General features: G+C 42.6%; 1 protein-coding gene across 3 annotated transcripts in view; it reads left to right on the top strand.

Moving 5' to 3' along the window:
• Window positions 1-19,009, top strand: part of PKHD1 (PKHD1 ciliary IPT domain containing fibrocystin/polyductin) — a 460,535-nt gene that overhangs the window by 20,061 nt on the left and 421,465 nt on the right. For all 3 annotated transcript variants that reach the window (XM_019658751.1, XM_019658750.1, XM_019658752.1), the window contains exons 10-23: window positions 188-252; window positions 1,306-1,345; window positions 2,202-2,272; window positions 4,416-4,517; window positions 5,340-5,435; window positions 7,870-8,011; window positions 8,773-8,887; window positions 10,324-10,602; window positions 11,673-11,762; window positions 11,859-11,949; window positions 13,435-13,577; window positions 14,918-15,048; window positions 15,822-15,997; window positions 18,797-18,935. In XM_019658751.1, coding sequence (XP_019514296.1) covers window positions 188-252; window positions 1,306-1,345; window positions 2,202-2,272; window positions 4,416-4,517; window positions 5,340-5,435; window positions 7,870-8,011; window positions 8,773-8,887; window positions 10,324-10,602; window positions 11,673-11,762; window positions 11,859-11,949; window positions 13,435-13,577; window positions 14,918-15,048; window positions 15,822-15,997; window positions 18,797-18,935 — 1,680 coding nt within the window. The remainder of the gene's footprint in view (window positions 1-187; window positions 253-1,305; window positions 1,346-2,201; window positions 2,273-4,415; window positions 4,518-5,339; window positions 5,436-7,869; window positions 8,012-8,772; window positions 8,888-10,323; window positions 10,603-11,672; window positions 11,763-11,858; window positions 11,950-13,434; window positions 13,578-14,917; window positions 15,049-15,821; window positions 15,998-18,796; window positions 18,936-19,009) is intronic.

Genomic DNA, 19,009 nt, shown 5'->3' with positions numbered 1-19,009 from the left:
ATTGATGATAACTCTAGTTAGCACTACCCTAAGCATTGCCCAGTGAGCTCATTACACTTTCAGTATCTACCAATTTTCTCTGGCTAATTTGTACTTTATTTCATTTTTGACTTTCTGGCTAAAGAGTTAGAACTTCTGAACTGAGTTTCTGGTAATTCTCACCTCTGGTTTTTGGTTCTTTTCCTAGCTACCCTGCTCAGGAAGACCATGGTTTCGGGACGCTGCAGTGCCGTGTGGAAGGCAACTATATTGGTGTGTTTGAGAAGTGACATCATTTTAACATCTCATCCATTTCTTTCTCTGTGTCTGGAAAAAAAACATTTCAAGAATTGGTTCTCAGGAGGATGATAATAATTACCGTTTATTGAGAACTCCCTGAAAAACACTGTATGAAGCAGCTTACATATAAACTAATTTAGTCCTCACAATAAGCCTGTGAGTTTGGTGGAATATTTCCACTTTACAGGTGATAAAATTGAAGCTGGTAACCAGCAGAGCAGGATTTCTCACCCTCAGTCTAACTCCAAGCCTGGGCTGTTACCCACTATGCACTATTACCTTTCTTTCTTTCTTTCTTTCTTTCTTTCTTTCTTTCTTTCTTCCTTCCTTCCTTTCTTTCTTTCTTTCTTTCTTTCTTTCTTTCTTTCTTCCTTTCTTCACATTCATTCAAGATATATTTATTGAGGTATTATTACATTAGACATTGTGTGGCAGGTGCTGAAATTACAATATTGAACAACAGAGGTATAGTTCGCTTCACAGAGTTTATAATCTGGGTTTATAATCTGGGGGGTACAAGAAAGATCATTTGAAGGAGTACATTTAAAAAGAGCAAAAAGCAGATGGACAAGTGCTGACTTGAATATGAGCTAACTTGTGAAAGAAATAATATTAGAATTCCACAGAACACTAGGGTTATGTCTTATGCTGCCTCACATCAAATTCCAGAAAAGATGTTTCCACTTGAAAGTTATTCCACAGCTTAAATAAAATGCTATGCAGTTTCAAGACCAGAAGGGAACACTTTTTCTAAAATAGACTCATAGATATCTAACAAAAGAATTAATATATGTGAATATTGGTTCAAGTAACAACTTGAACTAAATATTTCTTCTTTTATTGTTGTAAGTCAACATTGCTTCTGGTACAAGTCTGGGAGATGTTTGTTTTGGGCACCATTAAGGACATTACAGGTTTGGGTGCTAGCTTGGTGATGTCTGGAGTCCTTGGGTTAATGGCAGCAATGGCCCGGCCGAGGTGATCCATGCAGATTCCTGTATTAATGTCTGTTCGTTTTTGTTACAGGCTCCCAGAACGTTAGCTTCTCAGTATTTAACAAAGGAAAGTAAGTAACTGAGAATAACCAAATGTATCTTCATCTTATATTATTTCTCCCTCCTTTTTCTTACTTTCTTTAATCTTTTATAATGGACAATTTCAAACATACTTGTACAGAATAAAATAATAAAACCCTGTGTAACCACTTGATTTCTTATACTTGAGTGAATACAATTGTGTCCTACGTACTCATCTTGAGGCAGTGTGAATATTTTAATGTGGTGATGGTGCAGAATTTTGGGAATTACATTGTAAGTATTCTCATAATACTGTCCATTTAAAATAGTACATAGTTTAATGAAATACATTGTACCATTCCACGAATTTCAAGATGGAAAGGGTGCAAATTTCACAGAGCTTTGGAGAGATAAATTAGAATTATAAATTTCTTTCTGTATGACTTACCTCATATTCTGTCACTATGTAATTTGGCAGGTATTTTTCTTAAAAGTGCATTGTCTAGCTAATATTGCTTTCAGTGATGCTGGTGACAGGTTACATAAAACTACAACAATTTAAAGTATGTATTCTTTCTCTCACTCTTTAATTGAGGAAGGAATAAAGCTGTTGAGTATCTACTATAGGCCAGCTCCACACCAGGCCCTTCCACATTCATCATTCTATTTAATGCTTTTTATACACTGTGAAGAAGGCATTATTATTCTCATACAACAATTTTCTAGATCAGAATATACAATTTGCCCCACTGGTATCATTCGCTAGTCATCAAAGGGAGCTGGCATCCAAACTGTTCTAAAGATCACTAGAGGTTAGTCCATGATCTTTCTCTCAGGCAACCCATGAAAAAATATGCAATTTCAGATGCTGTTTTCATCCAAAACACAATTTTGTCTTTTTTAAAGGTCAATGGTACATAAGACTGCATGGCTGATCAGTGCTAAACAGGAACTCTTCCTGTACCAGACACACTCAGGTACTATTTCCCTTCACCCTATAATGCTCACTCCTTTCCTCACCCCTCACTAAAGTTTGCACCCTCCTTTCCTTTCTTCTGGCTATTTCTCTGTGACCATTAACACCTGAAGCTGTCCCTACAATTATGGATGACCTTTTGGTTTCGGATGAGAATGAAGTTGCTTGTATGAGCATCAGCTTTAGTTTCAATAAAAAGGCTCGATCCTAGACTTCTATACAAAGTTTCTGGAGAGAGATTGGATGAAAGAAAGGGGGAGCCATCCTTGTTTTATGTTTTGAAAAATAACCAAAAAGAGGGAGCACTGAAAACTCGAAAAACACATCTTTTCAGCTCCTTTAACATCTCACCTCTGAGCATTCATTCATTTAACAATTGATGAGTTTCTGATACTGATGCTAAGCTATTGTGTTGCTATCTGATGAGTAAACCTCCCTACCAAAAAATGAAAGCTGGAAATTGGAAACTAGCATGAAATTGTGAACTCAATTCAGCTCAAGAAAATTGGCTACTAAAGAAGAGTACTTCGATTTGAGGCTTGAATACAAACACAAAGCCGCTGAGAAAGTGTCTGTGAGGTAGATTCAGATTCCAGAGGCAGCAGAACCTACTTTTGTCAGAAGTACAATAAATTTTGTAGGTCACAGGGCAAATGTCAGTTACTCCCTAGATAGCCTAATTCTGCAAAAGCCGAATTTTGACCCTTGCCTTTATTTTCTTTACATGGTGTAATTAGTCTCTTTTGGAGTAAGTTTGAGGATGCACTGGAGATGATGGTGATAGTGATAGTTTGATCACAGGAGAGGAAGGGATCGGAAAAAGTTAAATTCTTAGGGATATGTGACATATTCCTGAAGGTTATTTAAAAATTTATTTTTTTGGGCCGGCCGAGTGGCGTGATGGTTAAGAACTCGCTTGGGATGCCGGAGGGCCCCGGTTCGGATCCCACATATCAGGGCCAGACACTGCCCTCCACAGTTGAGATGCTGAACAACAGCTCGGCCTGGAGCTGGGCTGCCATGAGTCGCCGGCGACGGCGTAGGCTGCAGCCCCTGTGGCAGTGGGTTGCCATGGGCTGCCGTGTGTAGCCAGCAGCCAACGTGAGCGGCCAGCAGCCGCAGTGAGCGGCCGTCCAGAGGCCGGCGACTGATCTGCCTCGCCAGAGAAGAGCGCAGTGATGGTGGCAACTTGGGCCAGTGAAGCAACGTCCTCCACAACTAGATTGAAGAACAAAACGACAGCAACTTGTCTGTTCCCCTTCCCCCACTTCCCCCAGCACTGTTCCCATCCCCCCAATTCCCCAATAAAAATCTTGAAAAAAAAAATTTATTTTTTTATTAGTTTCAGGTGTACAATGCAACATAATATAATAGTTAGACATTTAAATGCCTCCTAAAGTGATAACCCACTCACCAAGCTCTTACCCCTCTGACATCTTAGATAGCTGTTACAATACCATTGACTATCTTCCCTATGTTGTACTCCACATCCCGTGACTATGTATACCTATATATTTAGTTATCTTGACATTCAATATCATTCTACTTCAGCTTCAGGTACATAGTGCATTGATCAGGCATCTACACAGTCTTAAAGCAATCAGGAGACAACAAGAAGGACTGGGTATGAAGTGTGAGTGCACACGGAGAAGGGGCTTGCAGGATGGGAGGAGTGTAAGGGCACTGAAAACAGTAATTCACTCTTCTGCTCAGAGCAAATTGCAGACACAGGTGGATAAACTGAGGCCTTGCTTGGTGCATCCAAAGTTGCTCCCTCCATAAAGTATAGCCTACTGTTCCGTGACTTGTAAACAGAGACCTTGAGGTCAGGAGGCAGGTTTCCTAAGAAAGCATCATGGTATGTAGGGATTTTCCCCGATAGCCTGAGTGGCTGCGTTTTTCTTTCCTTTCAAATACTGATCCTGTATAATATAGGTGTTTATACATATTTTTATATGGGAGTCCTTTTCTTAGTATATGCATTTTTAAATTACTATTACTACAAAAATTCCAATTGTTGCTAGTCTTAGAAAGTTAAGGTAAGAAATAACTTGATAGTATCCATTCTTATATTATTTATTAACTGGGTCACATCCTGGTCTACAGTCAGATGCTTGCATTCTTTTTTTTTTTTTCTCTTGCAGAAATACTGTCTGTGTTTCCAGAAACTGGGAGTCTTGGGGGAAGAACAGACGTCACAATTACAGGAGACTTCTTTGACGTTCCTGCCCAGGTTACCATTGCAGGTAATTAAGTTGAAATGACTGAAAATAGTTCCCAGTTTTAAATGCTGTGGGAGATGATGTGTCTCTTATGACGTAGAGAGGGTTTGGACAAGAACCTTGGTCTTTTCTGGCTCCTTGCACCATGCTGCTCTAGGGTATTTTACCTGTGTTTGTTTGAGACCAGGTAGGGTTGCAGTCCTGCAGCTCTGCAAACATATAACAGGAGTAGGATGAACGGCAGACATGCTCACAATTCATGGGCAGTTCCCTTGGGTGTCCTCATCTTAGGTGTGGAGAGGGGAGAAGCACAGCTGCTTCTTCACAAAGATAAACTTCTACTAGAAGGCAGCCACTCCCCTCCTTCCTTAGCACTTTTTGTAAGGACAAGTGAGAGTGAGCTGGCAATGGCCGTGCATGCTTTCCTGGAATGCCCCCATGGCAAACCCTTTAGAGGAAACTCTCTAGAACCTTTTCTTCTGCCTGATGGGGTACTCCTCTATCTGGTGACACCAAAGATACAGAAAAATGTCCTGGCACATGCATGTCACATGTACCCTCCCAAGCTCAGCTGAGTGGTCTAGTACATCCTCAGTGAATGCTAATGCATTGCATTGCTTCCTTTTTTTAATTTTAAGATGACCTATGCTCTACTGCTCTGCACTCTCCCTTGCCTGGCCTCCTTCAGTTGAGATGACCACTCTTGCTGTGCTGTTCATATCCAGCCCTTTGCCTTAGAATAGAAGCCTGTCTGCTTCAGAGTGGGTCTGTGGTCTTGTCATCCAATCTACATACACATATCTATCTTTATCTCTATCTCTAATCTAACTTAAAAATTCTCCTCAGGCGTTCCATGTGATGTTAGACACGTGTCTCCCAGGAAGATTGAGTGCACCTCTAGGGCTCCAGGAGAAGGTGCAAGGCTCACTGCTCCTCAGGCAGGTAAGGAAGTCACCAGGGCTGTGCACATGCCTCTGGCTAAGTTTTAACCATGAGGGGTGAGGAAGTGGAAATGACAGTGTTTGTATTCTGTCTCAGCATTTGACTGGTTAGCTTGCTCAGTGAGTTCTGGGTCCATGATACCACTGTCAGGGCTCTTATTTCTCAGCAGCTTTTAGCTTTATTCATATGCTTGGCGACATTCTGTACTCCTAGCCTCAGCCAGACAGACGGCTAATGGGGTTCATTGGGGACCATGATCGAGGAAGCATAACTGCAATCAAGCCATTGTTATAGCTCCTGGCGGGAACCCCTATGCTGCCTCCTTCCACACTCTGGGTCAGCTGAAGGCCCGTTGTCTAAGGAGACTGGAGCAGTAGAATATACTCTTCTGTGCTCGTAAGGACAGCAGACAAGGCCTGAAAGTGGGACACAGTGGGATGCATTTAAACGTCATTTCTTCTTCCCTGAGGCACCTGTGTGCTACTTTGAAAAGTAGAGATGTATTGTGACATTGCCACCAGTTTATGGCTCAGTGGGCAGAAATGGAGAAGTCAAGGTAGCAGGTTCCATCAGTCCTTCTCTGTTTAAAGCTCCCATATCATGGCTGCAAGTGTAAAGAACACCACTGGAGCACTTTTCTGCTAAGCATTATTAGGATGGAGGCCCAGGTGTAGCTAGGGACTGAGTGTTGTTGGCTGTCATGCCACCCGTAATCACAGGCTGCATGCCTGCATTCCTTACCTGCCCCATAGGACTGATTCATGTTTAAACTGCAGCCAGTTTGCTCAACAACAGAAGCTCTGCACTTACAAGGAAAGTAACTCAGCGGGGTGGAGGAACCTCTCTAAAGAAAGAACACTCAGGTGTGAAAATGCATGCAAAGCTTTGGCTTGGGCATTTTCCAGGTCCCAGACCTGCAATTTTTACTCAGAGAAAGCTCCTGTCCAATGAAAGAAAAACTGCTGAAGCAAGGATGGATTGAATGCGTTTCCTGTGTCAGGAAATAGCGAGCTGTCCCCTCTTTGAGCAGCTGCTGCTTTAGCTACTTGGAATGGTCGGGTAATTTCCTGAGTGCAGCTGTTTTTGAGAGTTAACTGTGCCTTTATGAAGACCTTTTGAAGTTTCTTCCATGGAAGTAGGGCAAATTATTATGTAAGTCAGTTCTCAATGGTCCCCGGGGGACGTTTGGCAATGTCTGGTGGTTACAACTGGGATGGTGGTGGTGGTGGTGCTACTGGCCTGTGGTGACTAGAGTCCAGAGGTGCCAATAAACATCCTTTAGTGCACAGGACAGCCTTCATGACAATTATCCAGCCCAAAATGTCAGTAATGCTGGGGTTGAGAAACCTCAAGCATAGTAAAATATGCTCTTATTTTTCTGCTTACTCATTATCTATTTACCCTTTTAAGGATTAATGAGGAATAATAGTAGTAGTTTAAAATAATAATAATTACCCTAGCTATCCTTTAGTGAGTAGTTACTATATTTTGGTATCTTTGTATATATATTTCAAGCTCCCTTAGGTTTTTGTGTTTTTTTGCCAGAATTGTCAAATTGACTTAAATTTTCCCCCCAGCTTTACTGAGATATCATTGACTTATAGTTCAAGCTCCATTAGTCTTTAGCGCATTGTTTCTATTTATTATTGGCCCTGTGCGTGAGAAAATGAAGGTGTTTGCTCAAAGCTACATATCAGGTACGTAGCAGAGCTGGAATCGGAACCCACAAATGTATGATTCCAGAGCTTTTACCCTCAATCCAAGTTTCTATCCAATATTGATTGCACGTGTGCCTTTGGTGTCAGGGCTGGCTTAATATAAAACACAAATTAATAAGTACAACATCACTGAAAATGTCATATAATAGCTACATGTCATGAAATTTGTTCTATGTGCAGATCCACAAATTCAGGCCATGACATGTGAAAAATATAAGGATTGCCAACTTTCTGGAAAAGGTTGGGGGTGGGCGGGGTTTCATGAATAGAACTCTGAGGCTAAACTGGACCTTAAAAGATACTGAAGTCCACTCCTGAACAAGTCACAAGTACACGATCACATTATCCTCTGTACTCAACCACAGCATTTATTTGCTGTTTCACATTTTCTCCAGGACTTGGTTCTCTTTTCTAGACATTCCCATTAAAAAGGGCTCCCTGCTGTTCCCTGGTCCTCTGAAAATATTTCCTCTTATTGTTTCTTATCAAGTCTCTCTTTCCGAGAGGCCAAACCCTACACCAAGCAGTATTTTCTGCTTTCCAGATCATTTGTATCATCTATAGAAACTCTCACATGACTTCTCCATCTGAATCTCAGTTGACTCACCTTTCTAGATAGAACCTGAATCACCTTTACTGTGTTACCTGAAATAAAGTAGTTCTCTAATTTGGGGAGGATTGCCCTTTGATATTTATGAGGGATACATGTCTTACAGGCAATCGAGGGCTTCTTTTTGAAGTTGGAGATGCTGCCGAGGGCTTGGACCTGACTGAAGCCACCCCTGGGTACAGGTGGCAGATTGTCCCTAATGCCAGTTCTCCATTTGGATTTTGGTCAAAGGAAGGGCAACCTTTCAGGTATGTTGTAGGAAGAGTGGGAGTCCATATCCAAAGCATTCTTGGTATTTATTGTGGTAGTTTAATCATTTTCTTAGTTATGGCTATCTCCAATACTTGGTCACTAGAATTTATATTAAACATTTAAAAATATTGGCCTTATTTTAAAAATGTTTCACAAAATTGCCTGCAATCTTCTTCAAATTTGCCAGTTATGTATTTTAATTTCAAATTGTTGACACATTAAATTGATTTTTCTCTATGGACCATAATACTTTTCACTGGAAAAAATACTCTCTGCAGGTGTTGCGGTATGTGTGTGATCTAACATATCTTATACTAATGTGTTGGAAAGGAGACAATGAACAAGGGTTATAGATCAAGTCAGAGCAAATTGTGAGCAGTGATCCCTCTTTATGTCTAATACTAAGCATAATTTTTACTATTGGCTGAATTCCTATCATGGGCTGGCCCTGCACTGGCTGTGTGAGGTCAGTGTTCTCAGCTAAGCCTCCAGACAGCCCTATGCTTCGGCTACAACTTTCCTGAAAGTGACGTGACTGCAGGGGCAGCAGTGGCCTGCGTGAAGAGGTGGGTTGAGAGATCGAGACCAGCCACAGGAATAGCTGTTTCCAGAGTACTCTGGCCAATCACATGGCACAAGAGTCAAGTGTTTCTTTTCCATTACCATAAAGAAAAACAAAATACAAGGACAGCCATTCGCTGGGTCCGTGATTCAGGCCTTGGTTGCTCGTGCTTGACTCCATTCTTCTGCTTTACAGAGCACGGCTCAGTGGGTTCTTTGTGGCCCCAGAGACAAATAATTACACTTTCTGGATCCAGGCAGACAGCCAAGCTTCCCTGCATTTCAGTCCATCAGAAGGTCCAAGGACCAAGGTATTCACCTTCTTCTCATTTTCCTTTTCCTTGTCCCCAGCCCTTCACTCCTGAAGGAAAAAAAAATCAGAACTAAAGCTTGCATGTGTACTAATTGTTGTAACACATCATTAAGCAACTGGGAATTTTAATATGTTTTTGGTGGGGGGAGTTTATTTTTTTATTTATAATAAAAAAAAAATTGAGATATAATTGACATGCTTTTAATTGTTGAAAACGAATTTTGCCGGGCTGGACAAGTGGTGCTTTGGTTAAGAGCTGGCTTGGGATGCCAGAGGGCCCCGGTTCAGATCCCATATATGAGGGCCAGTGACACTGCCCTCAACAGCTAAGATGGTGAACGGCAGCTCAACCTGGAGCTGGGCTGCTGTGAGTCGCCGGCGACGGCGTAGGCTGTAGCCACTGCTGCAGTGGGTTGCCATGGGCTACCATGTGTAGCCATGAGCAGCCATCCAGAAGCCGGCAACTGATCTGCCTCGCCCGGGAAGAGCACAATGATGGTGCCAATTTGGGTCAGTGAAGCAACATCCTCCACATCTAGACTGAAGAACAAAACAAAAGCAACTTGTCTGTTCCCCTTCCCTGATTCCCCAGCGTTGTTCCCCTCCCCCAATTCCCCAATAAAAATCTTAAAAAAAAAGAAAAGAAAAGAATTTTGCTGAATGTGTTGGTACCTACTGTTTATTGAGCACTTGCTGTAAGCCATGAATTATGCTACATTTTTTATATACTTTGTCTCTATAATCCTCACAGTATCTCTGTGAGCTATGTATGTTTATCTCCATTTTCCAAATAAGGAAATTGACGTTTAGAAGGATTGTATGACTTATCCAGGGACAGTTGGATAATAAGAGATATATTTAGGATTCAAACTCAGATATGCCTTACTCTAAAACTTGTGCTTTTTCCATTAATTTTGGGTAGGGATGTAGTCAGTCTTATGTAGAAATTTCCTGATCAGTTTTGAAGGATAAGAAAAGGTGCTTTTAACAGTTAAATTTTACTCGTGTCATTGACAAAGAACCACAGTATTTTTTCTCAAATTATTAATTTGCTTCTTCAATGAAATTGTTTTGGTAGTCGGCTAGAGGAATGTCATAGATTTTTATGTGATCAAGTCATTGTAGACTTCTTGAAGGGCTTACTATTACTTTATCCACAGCATCATGTCAACCAAGGGTTTCGGGTTGGCTCTTCCTGCTCCGAACACAGCCCATCCAACCTCACATGAATACTATTCAATTGAGAAAAAGAGAAAGAGAGACTGAGGGTTGGAGAGGCATAAACAACCATAGGTCCTAGTATGACTGGGTTAACTTGTTGGAAAAGACAGATCAGTTCCCAAGTCCCTTGTTAATAGCTGTCTAGACACTTGCTGTCTGAGAAAGAGGCCCAAAAGTTTCAGAGTGTTGATCATGATATTTATTGGGGTGCAGGTAAAGGTGGCCTCCATCAGGGTGGGCACCGCTGGCTGGTTTGACTCCTGGGAGCAGAATGGGAATGAAGGGACCTGGCAACAGAAGAGCCCCAAGTTGGAGCTGTTCGGTGGAGCCAAGTACTACCTGGAAGCAGAGCACCATGGGAGAGCCCCTAGCAGGGGGATGAGAATCGGCGTCCAGATCCACAATACCTGGCTGAATCCCACTGTGGTCAGCACTTACCTCCGGGAGAAGCAGCAGATCCGAATCAGTGCTCAGAGACTTCCGGATATCCAGGTCTGCATCTCTTCCCAGTCCCATGGGGTTAGGTTCAGAGGCTGAACTCTGGAAGGAATATAGTCTTGCCTAGTGGGAGCATCACTGGGTGGAAGCCAGAAGATTTGAGCTGCAGTTATAACTCTGCTGCCAAGAAATAGGCTGCTATCCAACAGGGCCGTGAGAATGTTTTAATAAAAGTGCGAAGTCTTTTTGTTGAGATGATCTTACTCATGTACTTAGTTTCAGGAATTTAAGCTCCAAGTAAATATTCTTTTGGAAGCTTACTCCCCAGAGAAGAGACAAGGTCCTCCGAACACCCATACCCACATGTGCATGCTTGAGCGTGTACACACTAAATTCCATAGCTTTTTGACTAATTCAGGTCCGAGTTCCCCACAGGCTGTATTTTCTAAGTCTACTGTGTAAAAGTCAAGGCCTCTGGGTCTCTCAGTTGTGCCCCATATTTTTTGTTGGACAGTTTTGATGTACTTTTTTGGTCACTTTTTGGTGTACAAGGGTGAGTCATTATGGACTCTGCCTTTTAAAGTTTACAGTCAAACAGAAAAACTTGTACACAAATGACCATAGAACAAAGTAAAAAATAACAAATGAGGTAAGAGATTAAAAATAACAAGTAATTTAAGATGATAGGTCTTTCTCCATAACAAAAGTATAATGGGCCCTGCAGGGAATATACTGGGAGTAAAGCAGAGATTGAATAAGACTCTGAGAGTGTGGCATCATGCTATGTGGCTGCCACTGCCTAGCAGGCCACCCCTGAACAAGAGTACCTGGTGAGAAGGACTGAATGTGGGCCATTGAGTGACCACATTGCAGTCTCACACTCTAAAGAAAAGGGGCGGGGCATGGATAAACGGAGACAGATATGTCTATTATCCTAAGAAAATTTTTCATGAGGTGATGCCACTAGTGTTCTCCAGATGTTTCTAGATGGTAGTGAGCTTAAAAAAATTGAAATTACAATAGAAAGAAAATAGTAAGCCAAGAAAGTATGTCCTGTGTTCCTAAGCTGTCTCTCTGGCTTAATTAGCACACATCATTTAGGCCCATCATTCTTGTTGTTTTAGATGCTGACTGTGTCTGGAAGAGGGAACTTCTTCCTCACTTGGGATAATGTCTCAAGCCAGCCAATCCCTGCAAATGCCACAGACCATCAGGTGGGACCTCCTTGAGATAATGAGAAGTGGGGGAACTAGGGGTAGTCTTTATCCCCACTGTACAAACTCCTAGGAGTTCTTTTTTTTTTTTAACAGATTCAAACAGCCCTTGAGGAATTACTTGCAGTCAAATGCCAACTCAAACCCTTTTCAGCTAACATCCTACTCCGGCTTGGATTCGAACAAGGTGCTGTCCTTGGTTTGACAAATTCTGGCCCTTTTCTCCACCATTGCCTTCTCTCTCTCTCTCTCTCTCTCTCTCTCTCTCTCTCTCATCTATAAAATGGGAACAATTTTCATTTCCTCTTCAACGTGCTAACAGAGTCAAACAAACATATGGAAACTGGATTTGGACCTGAGTGGCCCAGGGAGTGGCTACGTGCTTGGGAAGGTGCTGCTTGGTGTGGGTATTACAGAAATAAAAGGCATCCCTCCAGAGCTCTCAGGTGGAGCAAAGTTAGACACCCAGGATGCTGGGGGAGTTAGAGTTAAGCCACACAATGGGAAAAGGGCAAAAGATATCGGTGGGGAACAAAGCAAAGCAGCACAAATCTTGTTTAATTCAAATGGCATCTTGAATAAAGGAATTATTACATAAAGCAGTAGTCTTAAATTGTAAAAATGTGAGGGCACGTTCTTAAAAAAAAATATTTAGGTGAACTAAGTTACCGTTGATACTCCTTGTCTTTTTGTGTCATGGTACACATAGAAAATAGTAATATAGTAAGTATCCCCCCTTATCTGAGCGGGATACATTCCAAAACCTCTACTGAATGCGTGAAACCTCAGATAGCACTGAACCCTATACATACTTTGTTTTTTCCTATATATACACACCAATGATAAAATTTAATTTATAAATTAAGCACAGGAAGAGATTAACAACAATAATAAAATAGGACAATTATAACAATATACTATAATAAAAAGTATATTATGCTCTCTCTCTAAATATCTTGTACGCTACTCACCCTTCTTTTCATGATGATGCAAGGTGATAAAATGCCAACGTGATGAGAATTGAGGTGAGTGATGTATGGCTTGTGACATAACATTAGGCTTCTATTGACTGTATTGATACTTAAGCACTTTACAGCTTCTCTTTGGCAACCTGAATTGCCAGCATCACTCCTCTTGAGCTTTGGGGTCATTGTTAAGTAAACTAAAGGTGACTTGACCACAAGCACTGTGGTACTGCTACAGTCAATCTGATAACCAGACATCTAACACGTGACTAATGGGCAGGGAGTGTCTACAGCATGTACAAGGGGGACAAAGAGATGATCCACCTCTTGTGAGGGACAGTGTGAGATTTCATCATGCTACTCAGAACGGTGCACAATTTAAAAATTATGAATTATTTATTTCTGGAATTTTCCATTTAATATTTTCATACCATGGTTGACCACTGGTAACTAAAACTGTGGAAAGTTAAATCATGGTAAGGGGGCCTACTGTCTATTTTCAATGCTCTAAGGTGAATGGAATATATTTTTCATAGCCGGGCCTTCAAACTGGGGGCTGCCGGGCATCCAAGCCCCATGCAGCTCACCCGAGGGCTGGGGGACCAATAGCACAGTGAATCCATAATCCATTCCTTGCACACATGTTGGGAAGCTCTGTCTATTTAACATCTGCACCTGTTTTCCTATTTTATCTGAACTGCCTCCAGGCCTAGAAGGTTCCAGCTTTGATGGTACTCTCACCAGTCGGACAGAGCCCTTTTGTGGGAGGTTCAGCCTCTATCAGCCTCGACATCTTGTCATAACACCCCCAGCTGCCCAGAAGGATTACCGGCTGGATCAGTATACACACGTAAGTAGCAGCCACCGTACTTCCGGGCGAGGTGGGGAGAGTAAGGGACGAGTGTTACTCTGGAGTTGAGACTGAAGAAATGGAAGCACAAAAGAGTGATGGTTGTGATGTGCCCAAGGCATTCTGGCTGAGATTCTAGGTTTCTGAAGGGCTGTTTCCAGTGTGAACAGACACCTTCACTCCTCCATTAGCTACTTGTTACATGAAAATGCCTTTGTATTGGCTGTGAGACCTATGGAAGTTTTTACATGCTCTAGTATTTGCTTTGCTCTCTATGTATGAGAGCAGACTTTATTCAGGCGATCTGGTTTTGAATTCTGACTCTATACCCTGTATGCCCTCAGTGTCTTAAGTTTATTCCTCTGAAAATGAGTAATAATGTTGGCTACCTCTCAGGATTTTGGTGAAGACTAAATGAGATTAGTGACGTGCTTGTGCAGTGGTTAGGACTCAGTTAGGGCTAGTTGTTGTTATTTATTATAGTTATTATTATTATTAATGGATTGACTCGATTCTCTCTTATATCCATTGTGTCAGTAGCTGTGTCATCCCTTATAAAAGAGTGCAGCTCATTTGCCCTTTGAACCAGAGTGAGCCTTGCTGGGGTGACTGAGCTTATAGCAGTGGTTTCAAGTCCTTTCCTAGTCAAACAGCAGTGGGAGCCAGGACTAAATGGTTTAGGTCAGGGTACCATCTGTCTCCCAGATTTTCCTCTACAGCAGAGGCTCCCAATGAGGATAATTTGGCCTCCTAAGGGAAAGCTGGCAATTTATGGAGACATTTTTTATTGTCACAACTGAGGAAGTGCTACTGGCCTCCACTGAGTAGGTTCCAGGATGTTGCTAAACGCCCTACAATGTTCAGAATAGCCTCCACACAGGATAAAATAATTTAATCCAGAATGTCAATAGTGCTGAAGAAAAAAAAAATCCTGCTCTAGAGTCTTCTTGAGCCAAAAAGTTTTACTTAACTCAGAGTTAGTAACCAGAGATGCTGGGGACTTAGTGTTAAGCAACTGAGTCTCAGAGAAGTTCAGTGATTTGCTCAAGGTTACACAGGTAACTGGGTCAGAACAGGGGTTTTCTAATTGAGATACTCTAAAATCGTCATTACCAAGCACAGTGCAAGGCATTTCATAACTCTCTTTTGGACAAATAACAATTCACTCTAAATGATTTATCTCTCTAGATAGACTGGGAAGCTCCAGGGGAATGGGAATAGGCTGACTCTCACAGCATGAGGCAGGGCCCTAGGGAGGTGGCATCTCCTCACTACATGTTGCTTGAAGAATGGCTGCTTCTTGCACTAATAGAGCTGAAGCACTTATTTGGTGTCCACAGCTGTGCATTGCATACAAAGGCTACATGAGAAAGACCCTGAAGGTGACCATGTCCTTCACAATGGATCTTCAAAACATCGTTAAGAAGAACATCACCTGTAACTGGAGCCTCATGGGGACCAGCCCCGAAAGGTAGCGAATCTATGGGGAAGTTTGGTGGTCATTCTGCCAGCTGGGATGATTAGCTCTCATGGGGACAGTGGCCCACCTGAGGTACTGTCTCTTATATTTGGGCCTCCAATACTAACTTGGGGCTCTGAACACAGATGAGAAAAATTGGTGCCCAGAGAAGTTTGATTTAAGACTAGTTAGTTGGTAGGAATGTAATACTTCCCAGAAGGAATCTGGCGTTTCTCACCAGGATAGAGTCAAGGAACCTGATATTTGGAAGAGACTTGAGAGAACATCCCTGGCGTTACAGATGAGAAAAATGAGAGCCAAGAGAATTTGAAGTATTCATTCAGCAAGCGAACAAAGACTCTGGAATACAATTCAAACATCTCCATCCCTTGATTCAGTGCTCTTTCCACATATCTCTTCTGGGTTTTGTAAATGGTTTCAAACCTAAATGAGTCCAGTAATATCCAAGAGTATTAATCTTCTCTGTCATTAAAGCCCAACATATGATCTGCTTAAGACACACAATTATATTGTAATTAAAAAATGCCCCTGATGTTGACTGTCAAGAATGAATAATTCCCTACTGTGATATCACAAGCTCAACTGAGCCTGTCTTAGATGTTTGTACCCAGGGCACACAGGACTATTTGGGTGCAGGGGTTCATGGAGTCTTTGTTCTGACCACACAGTGCTCAGGCCCCCAGATTTGAGAATTAGGCCTCCAATGGGAGAGGACTGCAGATGCACAGGGACAGGCCCATTTTCCCTGTGTGCTTGTTTTTCAGCTGGCAGTTCACTTGCACTGACCTCTGGAAGACGTGTGTGCATCGTTCTGCGTATCTCCAGATGCCTCTAGCAAACTCCCCAGTGCTGGTTCATCGGATTGACCTCCTCCCACTGGCTCAGGAAACGGGCGTGTTCTATGTGGATGAAATTATTATTGCAGACACAAACCTAACAGGTGATCATTGAATCCACTGTCCTCCATGGATCTGTCCATCAAATACTGACCTTCAACTTTTCTGCTAGGGGCTGCTGTGTTTTAATTGGAGAGGGAAGAGGTGATTCTCCATCTTGCCTGCCTTGGTTCTAGAAAGAAGATGGGGTTGGGATTGTGTGCCCTTGGCCTCTATATCTCTCTAGCTAGTTCTCCTTTTCCCCCCCTATTCACTGCAATGCTTGCTCTTGCTTCTGTTACCTGTGCTCTTACCCTGATTTTACTACTCCCTCCCTGAGAAGCCTTGGTTTCCTCATCTATACATCGGGCATATTGAGGTCCCTATCTCATTGGATTACTGCAGAGATTAACTGAAATATAATATAAAGTGCTCATTACAGCTCCTGACCATAGTAGGTGCTCAATAAATATAAGCAATTATTATTACTATTAACATTATTATTATAGTTAGGGCAGCAAGACTTCTCCACCTCTCCATCAGTTAATATCTGTCATACAAAGCGATGGAAGAACTCGGCAATATCTGGCCATGTAAATGGGCTAAAGGTCTGATTTACGACCCATAGGAGACAGACTCAGTGAGAGTTGGAGGGTAAGCGTATCCTCATGAAAATAGCCCCGTCCTTCTTCCTGGCCATCCAGATTCCTCCCATTCGTCACTTAGAGCTCAGGCCTGGCCCCTTTCTCTACCAAGTCCCTTGACCCTACTTAGGCACAGCAATCTCACTAGGCTTTGCTTGTCCACAGGTTTTAGGGACAAACTGCTCATCAGAAGTCCTTCTGAGGCTGGCCATGGATGATGGACACCCAGGGGAAGGGAAGCTCATGGCCAAGACAGGTGGTACCCTCTGCTGCCAGGGCCTCCAGGCTCCCAACTGCTGTTCTCTTTCCCTTTTCCATCAAATTGTTGTGGCTATGGGCTCAGCTTTACTGCTTTAAGTAGTCCCTCCCCCCACATCAGGAGAAAAGGAAGAAACAGTCATTTACATTTTGATTCTCAAAATGCAACTTTTTAGTCTTTTGCCTGAAAAATGGCAGAGCTGAGAGCAAGGGAGCTTGGGGGTGGGTGGCAAGAGGGTTCTCTTTCAGCCCTGAAATCACATCATCTTTGAACTCAACAAAATTTTGTTTCTTATCCGTTTCAGTGGTTTAGGGTTTGGGGAGCGTGTGGGTCAGACGAAGTCACTGCTTATTTTAAACCCTGTTCATGTTCTGGCACATTTAGAAAATAATATTCAAATGGTGTCCTGGGTAACTGCCTGAATTCTTTGTTGCCTGACCCCAGGCTGGGCCCTTTGGTGATCCCCAAAATGCTACCTAGATTTCCGGAGGGCTGAGGGTATCAATATTTTATATAGTTGAACCCCCTGATTGGGAAACTCAGGACTAGATAGTAGGTACCTTTTACCTTCTCACTTTTCTCTCTTAAGTGCCATGTTATACTTCCAAACCCTCAAAGCCAAGGATCCAGAGCTCTTGCTCACTGCCCCCACTTCTTTGCCACCAAATGCTCCGGTATTTAGAACCATCTAGGGCTGATGTGAGGAGGGAAGCAGACAGGGAGAGGGCAGGGACAAGACAGAAGACTGAAGGTAGCTTGGGGAAAACCATGTTATCTGCTTTGTCTAGTTACCCTGCTGGCAACAACTTTGCTTTGCAGATTATATAACGGCCACCTAAACCCTACACAATGAGGCTCCGTATTCATAGTTAATTGTCTGACATTTATCTGATCAATTTAACCCTTGATTATATTCTCCCACCTAATGTCCTTTATGCAAGTTCTAGTGGTAGCTAGCATTTATTTCTCCTTTACTTCTCTGAACCCCATGAGATGGTCCTATGATCCCCACACTACAGATGAGGAAACCAAAGTGAAGAGGGGCTGAGTATCTTGCCCCAAATCCCACAGCTGGGGTGTGTGTGTGTGGGTGATTGAACCTAGAGATAGTTGACACCAGAGCCAAACCCTCAGTGACTCCATGGCCAGATGAGTGAATAAACATTTATTGAGCACCTACACTGTGCCTGGTGTTGTGCTAAGTAAGCATCGGACATGCAAAGATGCTGCCTTTAAGCTATTTACGCTCTTGATTGTATGCTCTTGGGGAAGAAGCTATCTTTTACACGGCACCTAGTAGGAAGGGAAGGGGATATTAAAATATATATTGTGCTGGTCACTTAAATCTGCCATCGCACTAAACTCTTTGTGCTATGCAGATTAGTATATATCATGATTTCCATTTTACACACGAGAAAATGTCTTAGAGGGGTTGTGTTGATTAATCAAATGGTAGTCCAATGAAGTGGAAAACCAAGATTTGAAGAGAGGTCTGTCTTAAAAGTGGCACTTTTTTTGCACATGTGTTAACTCCACGCTATGGATACACAGTAAGTATCCCCAGCAGGTGCGTCGTGTGTTCAGTGTTTTTTCTAAGGAGGATCAGTTGTACTGGAGTTGCCAGGGGAAAATGGGGGAAAGGGTGGCCATCCACACTAACAGATTATCAGTGTAGGGGGTCCTCCCTCTATGGCATAGGGAGTGATATTTGTCTGGCTTCAGGCTTATTGAACTTTGCTGTGGAATTAGATGTTGTGTCCTTATACCTTGACCTTGCATTTTCCTATTGGTCCTAAACTGTTGCCCCCTCTACCTTTGCTCTTCATGGCAGCAGATGGTAGGGATCTCAGCTTTAAGTGTGTGCTGAGATCTCAGTAACCCAGCATCTCTATCTGGGCCTTTCCACACAGCAGGTCTTCCATCTTGAGTTACGTAATAATAATTGGATCATTGGTCTCTAGTTTCTCAGATGGATTCTGGAACAGCTCGCCCAGGTGGGAACCTGGTGGAATTGCTCTCTGTAGTGGGATCCCCTGCAGTCTACAATGTAACCTCCTGGGTGGCAGGTTGTGGCCTGGAGCTCCCACTCATCACTGCGAGGTAAGGAGCCATCATTGTGCACTTGTCTCTCCTCAGAATTGAGAGAGAGAGAGAGAGAGAGAGAGAGAGAGAGA

This window comes from Hipposideros armiger, unplaced genomic scaffold (assembly GCF_001890085.2).
Source record: "Hipposideros armiger isolate ML-2016 unplaced genomic scaffold, ASM189008v1 scaffold_288, whole genome shotgun sequence".
In the NCBI taxonomy this organism is placed as follows: Eukaryota; Metazoa; Chordata; class Mammalia; order Chiroptera; family Hipposideridae; genus Hipposideros; species Hipposideros armiger.
This window is presented reverse-complemented; position numbering and strand designations above follow the sequence as displayed.